General features: G+C 35.7%; 3 protein-coding genes and 2 pseudogenes across 4 annotated transcripts; 3 read left to right on the top strand and 2 right to left on the bottom strand.

The window, feature by feature from the left end:
- Positions 1 to 624: 624 nt before the first annotated feature.
- LOC127160462 (histone H3-like) lies at positions 625 to 1,056 on the top strand. Its single transcript, XM_051103110.1, has one exon. It carries the CDS (start codon positions 625 to 627, stop codon positions 1,054 to 1,056), a length of 432 nt encoding a protein of 143 aa, XP_050959067.1.
- An 85-nt stretch (positions 1,057 to 1,141) lies between these two features.
- LOC127160460 (histone H4) lies at positions 1,142 to 10,070 on the top strand. 2 transcript variants are annotated; one of them, XR_007826753.1, is made up of 2 exons: positions 1,142 to 1,196; positions 9,937 to 10,070. XR_007826753.1 is itself a non-coding variant. In XM_051103108.1 (2 exons), exon 2 carries the CDS (start codon positions 1,875 to 1,877, stop codon positions 2,184 to 2,186), a length of 312 nt encoding a protein of 103 aa, XP_050959065.1. In that variant the 5' UTR covers positions 1,152 to 1,196; positions 1,696 to 1,874; the 3' UTR covers positions 2,187 to 2,293. The 2 variants fall into 2 exon arrangements, 1 of the variants encoding a protein (XP_050959065.1); XM_051103108.1 differs by lacking the exon at positions 9,937 to 10,070 and adding an exon at positions 1,696 to 2,293 and having other exon boundaries at positions 1,152 to 1,196.
- Positions 2,358 to 3,213, top strand: LOC127160459 (histone H2B-like; annotated as a pseudogene).
- On the bottom strand, positions 5,477 to 5,899 carry LOC127160458 (histone H2B-like; annotated as a pseudogene).
- On the bottom strand, positions 7,287 to 7,643 carry LOC127160461 (histone H4). Its single transcript, XM_051103109.1, has one exon. The coding sequence runs from the start codon at positions 7,630 to 7,632 to the stop codon at positions 7,321 to 7,323; it is 312 nt and encodes a 103-aa protein (XP_050959066.1). The 5' UTR covers positions 7,633 to 7,643; the 3' UTR covers positions 7,287 to 7,320.
- Positions 10,071 to 10,580: the final 510 nt, after the last annotated feature.

The following is a 10,580-nucleotide window of genomic DNA, read 5'->3' as shown; positions in this document are numbered from 1 at the left end:
ACCCTTATTCAGTGGATCCGACGCCCATGAAGTTGGCAACCCTGATATAGCTTTATTGGCATGGTAAAAATATGTATGATACGTTTACGCATAGATGTAATACAAGAAAATAAAATATACAGTTGCGCAGTTTAAGAATATATTAACTGCGTTTTTGTTAATTTTCATAAATCATGTTTTTTTTGTTTTTTTATTATTATTATTATCATGTTCATTTTTTATTGTGTTTTATTGTTATTTGCTGCTTTTTTAAAATTACTTAATCTAAACAACTCAACTTCAGGTTGACTGATACTTCGAATTCAGAATTTAAAAAACATGATTTATAAAGATTTTTAAAAACGGTGTTATCTGTTTTTGCAAATAAACTCTTCATTTGTAGTTTCGTCTAAAAACAAAGCGAAAAAAATGACAATTGGGCGGGAACCATAAAAGGTTTGAAATCATGGAACGCACAGCTATTGGCCAGCTGTTATTTCGAGACGCCAAATAATAACCAATCAAATGGCTTTAAGCTACACCGTCCAATGGGCGCGTGACAGCTCTGTGCTTAAATGGGTCTATTTTTACCAAAGGCGTTTGTTATTGTGGTTTTTAAAATATCAACTGTGCTTGTTCTAAGCAATGGCAAGAACCAAACAAACCGCTCGTAAATCCACTGGAGGTAAAGCTCCGAGAAAACAGCTGGCAATTAAAGCCGCTCGTAAAAGCGCACCCGCCACCGGTGGCGTTAAAAAACCTCATCGTTACAGGCCCGGTACCGTAGCTTTGAGAGAGATTCGTCTTTATCAGAAGTCTACTGAGCTGCTAATTCGCAAACTGCCTTTCCAGCGCTTGGTGCGAGAAATCGCTCAAGATTTCAAGACTGATCTGCGTTTCCAGAGCTCTGCTGTCATGGCTCTGCAGGAGGCTAGCGAGGCTTATTTGGTTGGTCTGTTTGAGGACACCAACTTGTGCGCCATCCACGCTAAGAGAGTGACCATCATGCCCAAAGACATTCAGCTACGTTTAGTAGAACCGCCCATGAATGTGGTTTCACCTAGGTCCTTTATGTAATGGGATATGGGTTAAGTACTACAAGTCCCAGCAGTCCCAGCGCTATATAAGGAGGTAGTGAAGGTTGTTTGTTCTTTTGCACTTCCGCTTTTAACCTTGGGGATATCGCGGCAGAGTTTGAACTATGTAAAGAGGGGCAGGTAAGAAGACTCGTTTGGGAGAGGTGTTCTTTTATTTCTTTATTATTTTTATTGATTGTAGTTGATGTATGACTTGATATCGCGGCAAAGTTTGAACTTTGTAAAGAGGGGCAGATATAGCACTTCAAAGGAATGGCAGCAGATAAGCATTTACGTTAAATACTGCCGGAGCTTCATCAAGAACTGAACATATGATTTACCAGTCAAGGAGTGTTGGTGCTGAATTACTTCCTGACTGTTCGTTGTTTGATCATCCCAGTCGAAATAGTGAATGTTAGAGGGATGCACGGTTACCGTTTATTTTTGATTTAATATACTGTTTGTTCATCATTTTGTTACGAGAATTTGGGGACCCAGAGTGACAGAGGAGTGTTAGGCCCCAAATAAACTGGGTTTATGGTGATTGTGATCTGATGCTGACTTGTGTTTGTCATCTGCGTTGCCCACTGTTAATTAAGTTATTTTTTTTTTTTATTTTTTTTTTTTCTTTCTTTTGTAGGTTTTGTTTGGTTTCTTACGCCAGCGGTGGCCACTGCGATGACCCCATGGCCCCTTTCGCCTAGTTATTAGTGACCTCTGAAGGGGTTATTCTATTACATTTAGATAAGAATAAACTTCTTTTCTTTATTGGTTTGCTAGCTTTTGTTCGTTAGTGTAATTTGAATAGCAACTGTAACCATGTCTGGAAGAGGAAAAGGTGGTAAAGGACTTGGTAAAGGAGGCGCTAAGCGTCACCGTAAAGTTCTTCGCGATAACATTCAGGGAATCACTAAACCAGCAATTCGTCGTCTTGCTCGTCGTGGCGGTGTCAAGCGTATTTCCGGGTTGATCTATGAGGAGACCCGCGGTGTGTTGAAGGTGTTTCTGGAGAACGTTATTCGTGATGCTGTGACTTACACTGAACACGCTAAAAGAAAGACCGTTACCGCCATGGATGTTGTATATGCTCTGAAACGACAGGGACGCACTCTGTATGGTTTCGGAGGTTAAGCGATTCCTGAACAAAGCCAAACCGCAATGGCTCTTTTAAGAGCCACCCACCTTTTTCACAAAAAAAAAAAAAAATCTTAATGCAGGTTTTTGCAGCTTCAGTCTGTTTGTAGTGGTTGTTCAAAAAGATAGATTTGTTTAATAAATCCATTTACTTTAAATTTTAGTAATTGTTCATCCGTAATGATGTAATTTACCAAGGTTTTTAAGGATTACGTGTTAATATTTATTTTTTCTTGTTCTACTTAAACCTTGAAATAAAATAGAATAATAAATTCCGTATTACATTGCAATGACTTGTTCACTTATATGGTTCAGAAAATGCGGGGAAAATAAACAAACAAATAGGGGATGGTATTTGTCAAGATTGTTGTGATGGGAGGGATTTACATTTTAAAGACCCTGATTGGCCTTAAAGTGGCCAATGAAATCATTCTGTAGGCTGGCCCATGAAGATACACCAATCACAGCCCATGGTTTTCCCTTTTAAAAATTAGCATATGACAGTACATAAAAGCCGGTGTACTTTAGCAACAAAGATAGTTGAAGTTTAGTATTTGTAAACGAATCATCATGCCTGAGCTAGTGAAGTCCGCGCCCAAGAAGGGATCAGAGAAGGCTGTTACAAAGACCGCCGGAAAGGGGGGAAAGAAGCGCAAGAGATCCAGGAAGGAGAGTTATGCTATCTACGTGTATAAAGTCCTGAAGCAGGTTCATCCTGACACTGGAATTTCTTCCAAGGCGATGGGAATCATGAATTCTTTCGTCAACGACATCTTCGAGCGCATCGCCGGTGAATCTTCTCGTCTCGCTCACTACAACAAGCTCCACCATCACATCGAGAGAGATCCAGACCGCCGTGCGTCTGCTGCTGCCCGGTGAACTGGCCAAACACGCCGTGTCTGAGGGCACAAAGGCTGTGACCAAATACACCAGCTCAAAGTAAAGCTTAGTCTGTGATCAACGAACCTAAAGGCTCTTTTAAGAGCCAACCATTTTCTCATTTAAAGAGCTTTACGTTTTTGTAGAGGTGTTTTTTTTTGTTGTTGTTGTTGTTGTTGTTGTTGTTTTTTTTTTCAAAATGACAAAGTTATTTGTTGCTAATTAGTCTTTTTTTTTTTTTTTTTTCTTCTTCCTATAGCTGAGATAGAAAAATCAAGTTTACTTTCAATGCTTGATTTTGAGTAAAATACTTAAAATTGATATGTTTGTAAGGGCATTGTTTACATTTTAAACACTTTAAAAATGAAGGATCATTAATGCAAAAAGTGGATACTAATATCCACAGTAATGATGGGATTTATGGCTCTTTGAGGGGATCCGGATCTTGGCGATCCGTTGGCTCTTTTTAAATATTTAGTCCGTTTTAAGAAGCCAGCTTGGGGGCATCTCAGTTTATCCTGAAAATAATCACTGGGAGGAATGATGAGGTGAGATTTGTAGTCAAATAATTAAAACTCAGATATCACACACCAATATCTGAGTTTGAATTATTCTGAAATATTGATTATTACCTCATGTGTCATGTGTGGACTATATTCCATAGGGTTGCACAACATCCCTCTGCTTAGACAGTGACATCACTATTTTGGATTTACCTTTAGTACAAGGTGCGTGTATGTGTAAAGCTACATTGACTTATGTTATTCATACAATACCTACTCACAAATAAACATCAAAAACGAAGCCGGCTGCAATGAATTTCTGTGCAAAACAGCTTTTACTACAAACACTTCCACACAAGAACATTTTGATAGAAAACAAAAAATATTTAAAGTTTTAAATATATACTGTAGATAAAATTAGAATAAATAAAATGGAAATGTCTACATACAGACCACTATTACTACTATTACTACTGTAAACTTTGCAAATAAGACATCAGCCCCTTCAAGTTTTAAATGAACAATAACAAAATGGGCTGCAATGAATGTCTGTGCAAAACAGCTTTTAGTGAAAAATTTCTATACAAGAACAGTATCACAAAAGAACATTTTGATAGATAACAAAAAATATTTAACGTATTATACATACTGTAGATAAAATTAGAATAAATAAAATGGAAATGTCTACATACAGTCCACTATTACTACTGTAACTACTGTAAACTTTGCAAATAGGAGATCAGCCCCTTCAAGTTTTAAATGAACACAAAATGCAATGTTCTTTTTTTTTTTTTTTGGAGTAAGCATGTGACGGCAGCGTGCACAAGTCATGGCTCCGCTCCTACCCAATGACAGAGGCACGCAGGGTTTTTTCCACTGGAGTACTCACGTGAAGGATGCGTGCACAACTATCATCATGCTGTTAGGCAGTAGCACCCCTTGCATTTAGTCTGTTTTTTCAGTACTGAACATGTTATTTGATGTTGCTTAAGAAAATGTCACATTTTCTCTACCAATAATTTTTACACATTTATGTAGATTGATTTATGTCAGCGTTTATAACTACACACCACAACCTCTAATATACTCTGCTAGATAAACCAGGTACTGGTCTGTAATTGAGAGATAATGATTTTGTAATACAACTTATATTATAGGTTCACAATTTATAAAAGTTTACTGGTGCATATTCTCAGGTAATTTATTAATTGCTATTAACTTTAAATTATAAATTAATACATTTAACTTTAAATACATGGTGTCCATGCCAGTGGAAGGATAAAGGATGTGGCTTAACATATGTAATTGAAAAAAATAAAAAATAAAGAAAAGAAAAGAAATGGTTATGTTCTTATTTTAGAGTAATGACCAATAAGTCATTGCTTTCATTTGTGATTTAACAATACATGTATGTGAGGGGTTTTTATGAAGCTTGTATAATAACAATAACTGATCTGTGGATTGCATGGAGGAAGAAGTGATAATTGACATGGTTATGTTTGTAAATGCCTACACTAATGGACTTTTTTATACAATTGTAGACATTTTAATGTGATGTTTAATTAAAAAGAAAGAACAGTGCATAGACTTGGCAAAGAATTCACTACGTCGATAAGAAATAAAGGAATTGTTGGTTCATTATTCCGCGACAAAGGAGGCAGAACTTATGGATAATTACCATCTATTACAGGACTTGATGATATGGATGCCCTATGCATTCGTGTTCCAAAATGGCAGTGTGGAAATATAAATAAAACTCTAACAAACAATCAATCTCACCCTTCACAGAAAAAGAAATATTAGCCTGCAATAAAAAAAAAAATAAATAAATAAATAAAAAGGGGGGTAATAAAGCAGTAAAAAGCAAAAAGCTAGGAGCTCAAAAAAAGCTCTTTCATTAGACAATATGGGTGGCTCTTAAAAGAGCCTTTGGGTTTGTTGATCAGATGAGACTTTACTTTGAGCTGGTATATTTGGTCACAGCCTTTGTGCCCTCAGACACGGCGTGTTTGGCCAGTTCACCGGGCAGCAGCAGACGCACGGCGGTCTGGATCTCTCTCGATGTGATGGTGGAGCGCTTGTTGTAGTGAGCGAGACGAGACGATTCACCGGCGATGCGCTCGAAGATGTCGTTGACGAAAGAATTCATGATTCCCATCGCCTTGGAAGAGATTCCAGTATCAGGATGAACCTGTTTCAGGACTTTGTACACGTAAATAGCATAACTCTCCTTCCTGGATCTCTTGCGCTTCTTTCCTCCTTTGCCGGCGGTCTTGGTAACGGCCTTCTTTGAACCTTTTTGGGCGCGGACTTCGCTGGTTCAGGCATGCTGAATCGTTCCAACCCCACTAAAACTTAATAATGTACTGTTAGAAATCGGGCCTTTTATGCACTGCCCTATGTTAATTTTAAAAGGGAAAATGGCGTTCTGTGATTGCATATCTCCATTGATCAACACACAGAGCGACTTCATTGGCTATTTTAAAGCCAATCAGAGGCATTAAAATGTAAATCCCTCCCATCGCCTCATGCTTGACAACTACCATGGGAAGTTCGGATCATTTTACCGACTCGGTCCTTTGAGTCTCGTTCAGCAAAATGAACGAATCTTTTTTCGAGTCATTTCGTCCATTTCGTTCATTTTAGCAAAATATAATTAAAATGTTACGTTTTACCTCCCTAACACATCTACTGCTTACACAAATGTTGATCACACTACAAACAAAACAAAACTATAATGCTATAAGAAACAGAAAAAATTCATTCATTGTTTACCTGGGTCTTTAGTCTATGATTCGCTCACCTCGCCTTTTATCTGACAAGTTTTCGGGTTTGAGTTGTTCGTTCATCACGTGACAGCCCAATTTGCTAACCAACGCAGTCTGAGCCGGAAAGAGAACTGATTAGTTCATCTCTCGAGTCCTCGGGTTTGAGTCGTTCGTTCATCACGTGACAGCCCTGTAACGTTAACCTATGCAGCCTGAGCCGGAAAGAGAATTGATTAGTTCATCTTTTGAGTCTTCGGGTTTGAGTCGTTCGTTCATCACGTGACATCCCCGTAATGATAACCTATGCAGCCTGAGCCGGAAAGAGAATTGATTAGTTCATCTTTTGAGTCTTCGGGTTTGAGTCGTTCGTTCATCACGTGACAGCCCCATAAGGTGAACGAACGACTCTAAAACAGGTGAACTAATTCCAGTACAGAACCTAATAGGATGTTGCGCATGCGCGACTGAACGAATCACTCCCCGAGGCGACTCGTTCGTCCCGAGTCACATTAAAAATTCGTTCAAAATGAACGAATCGTTCAAGAACGACCCATCACTATCCCCCATTCGATTCCGTGCCTTTGTTTGATTTTCCCGCATATTTTATAATGATGTAAAGTGAACTATTGTGAACAATTTTAAAAGTTTTTGTATTTATAGATAATTATATAGATAGTTCTCATTGGTAATACAACAATATCACTAAATAACAGTACAATGACTACAAACTTGGACGATATTTGGCGTTTAAGAACCTGCATAAGCGAATATTTGCTGTTCGATTTTTATTAAACGCATTTTATGTAACTTTATTGAATTTCCACTTAAACCTTCATACATAAAATATAACCACCACAGATTTTGCGATATACTAAACTGACAAATTCACAAAGGCAGATTACTTCATTTAGAAACGTGCTTTTTTGTGTGAATACGTGGGTGGCCCTTAAAAGAGCCGTTGGTTGTTTGTGTTTAAATCCCTTAACCTCCGAAACCATACAGAGTGCGTCCCTGTCGTTTCAGAGCATATACAACATCCATGGCGGTAACGGTCTTTCTTTTAGCGTGTTCAGTGTAAGTCACAGCATCACGAATAACGTTCTCCAGAAACACCTTCAACACACCGCGGGTCTCCTCATAGATCAACCCGGAAATACGCTTGACACCGCCCCGACGAGCAAGACGACGAATTGCTGGTTTAGTGATTCCTTGAATGTTATCGCGAAGAACTTTTCGGTGACGCTTAGCGCCTCCTTTACCAAGTCCTTTACCACCCTTTCCTCTTCCTGACATGTTAAATACAATCCCGTGGCTCACAACAAAAATACTTAAACGTTCATTCGTGAAGATGGTTTATGCTTGGCTAGAGGACCTAGTTGAAACCACAATCATGGGCGGTTCTACTAAACGTCACTCCAAAGCCTTATCCGTATCGAGCTCTGTCTTCTGTCTTCCGATTCAACTTTTTAAAGCCATTCAGATGATTCAACAAATCCAGATAAGTGAGATATTGTTACTGCATGAATGTAATGATGGTAATCCAGTTAAAAACACAGTAAAACATGTAAGTGTTTATTTAAAAAATTAGTAGCCAACAACAAATAATTTTTTGAGTAGGATTAAGATAACCCAAAATATATTTAATCTTCGACTACAAAGAGGCTTCTCTCTGTATTTTAAGGTTCTCCTATCTAAACTGGAAGGTCTTTTTTGCTTTGTGTATCATTTATTTTATTTATATGTGACCTGGATCACAAAACCAGTCATAAGGGTCATTTTTTTCAAAATTTGATTTATACATCATCTGAAAGCTGAATAAATAAGCTTTCCATTAATGTATGGCATTTGTTACGATAAGACAATATCTGGTTGAGATACAACAATTTGAAAATCTGGAATCTGATGGTGCAAAAAAATCAAAATATTGAGAAAATTGCCTTTAAAGTTGTCCAAATAAAGTTCTTAACAATGTATATTACTAATCAAAAATTAAGGTTTTATATATTTACAGTAGGAATTTTACAAAATATCTTGATGGAACATGGTCTTTATTTTACTTCCTAAAGATTTTTGCCATAAAAGAAAAATCAATAATTTTGACCCATACAATGTATTTTTGGCTACTGCTACAAATAAACCCCAGCGACTTAAGACTGGTTTTGTGGTCCAGGGTCACATATGTCAATGACTGTACTGAAAAGGTATATTTTTATTGTTTCTTTATATTTTTTTTTTTTTTTTTTTAAGAAATTAATACAGTTTATTCACCAAGGATGTATTAAAGTTAATAATTCAAAAGTTTATTAAAAGTTAAAATAAATAACCTTGTTATAAAATATTTAACATTTTTTTAAACACTGTACTTTTTATTTTATTCATTCCTAAAAATAATTTTAATTCCAAAAAATCTTGAAGCACAACTGTTGATATTATTTGATCATTCTAATAATAAATCCTATATTAAATTTTCTAATTTTCACCATGTGACACTTAAGACTGGAAACAGTGATAAAAAAATTTTCATCACAGGAATAAATTCTGGATATGATGTTAAAACAAAAAACATATTTTATATTTGATTAAAAAGATTTTTAATTTGTTTTTTTTTTTTCTATTTTTTTTTATAAAATAAATGATTATAGCATAATGTCTTATGAACAAGTCTTACTGACTCCAAACTTTTGAATGGTAGTGTATGTCCTTGACTTTATATGGCAGCAATATCCAGTTGTAGAAGTGACAGGGGACTGAAAGCTCTAAATTTTCATAACACTGTTTACACGTCTAAAATAACCTGGCTAAGGTGGTGTTTAATACATATTTTTATTCTTTTCTTTTTTTTAAGTCCTAATAATAATTTTAATAAAATCTGAAGCTCCCTTATATAATTATGTGCCTAATAATCTCCTCGTTAAATTTGCTAGTTTTCATCAACAGACTCTTCTTGCATGGAAGTTGTGTTAATAAAATATTATGTTGTAAATAATATGAATATAACTGTTAGGAACAAAACTATATTTTTTTCTAATTGATTAAATAGAGGTTTAATTTGTTTTTGTTTTTTCTTTTTTTTATGTGATGATTATAGTAATGTCTTATGAACACTTCATGACTGTCTATAACTTCCCTATTCCTTTCAAAGAGTATAATACTGTTCTTAGAGCAACCCCATTGCAATCAAGACTCTTTCATGGTGTAAATCCTATAAGCTAATATAATATGCTTTGGATTATTGTATGTAACCCTCATTGTTTTTTTTGTTACTGGATGGTATTGGTATTGGCATTGATGACAAAAAACTGTAATAATAAAATTACAGTTCCACTTTAAAATACTGCACAATATATACCCTGTTAATTCAATTGAATCCAATTATGTTGATGTTCCTGGACAATTATGTTGATGTCCCCCATACAACGTGTTAGGGCTTTAAAACTATATGCACGTTTTGAAACTATATTTATTTCTGGTGATTCTGTTTGAGTTTAGACAGCTTTCTTTTGTTGGTTGTTTTTTTTTTTTTTTACCTGGTTCACTTTAGTCTTCTATTTCTGTTTCCTTATTGTAAGTACATATGCTGTTCTATTACTGATTTAGGTGGAGGAGCTCCGAGCTAGTGATGTGACATATGACACTGAAGCTTCGAGGCTCGTATCTCCAGTGACCGCATCTCAAAATGACACCCAACCATCGCAATCTTTGCACTTTAGCACCCTACTTCTTACATCTACTACATGACTTATTTCCTGTATTTATAGCCTGTGTTCAAGTGGTTGTGAAGAGCACAATGCAAATCTTTTCATTAACCAAGAAACACACTTACAACACAGTGCTGTAAAAATGTAAGTAAAGTTTATATAAAGCTTTATTTACAGTTTGCATATTTCATACTTTAAATCAAACACAAACCTTATAAAAACTAACAGATGACAACAATCAACAATGAGTGAATAACTGAGAACATATCTGCAAACAGTTAAACAGAATATAAATGCAAGTTATTTTAGCAAAAAAATAGCATGCATGAAATATCTAAAAATAAATGCATGTAAGAAAAATCATCTGTCTTAATTGGGAAAACACAGGCATTGTTTTATAAGAAAAACAACATGTTGTATTTAACTTTATCAGCTACCCTTTTCCTTTATCATGTGTCCAATTACACTTTTTATTTAATTGCACTATTTGTTTAACTGTTGTGCAGTATAAACAGAATAATATAATAATTATAGCAAATTTTT

The sequence above is a fragment of the Labeo rohita genome, unplaced genomic scaffold (assembly GCF_022985175.1).
Source record: "Labeo rohita strain BAU-BD-2019 unplaced genomic scaffold, IGBB_LRoh.1.0 scaffold_354, whole genome shotgun sequence".
NCBI lineage: Eukaryota > Metazoa > Chordata > Actinopteri > Cypriniformes > Cyprinidae > Labeo > Labeo rohita.
This window is presented reverse-complemented; position numbering and strand designations above follow the sequence as displayed.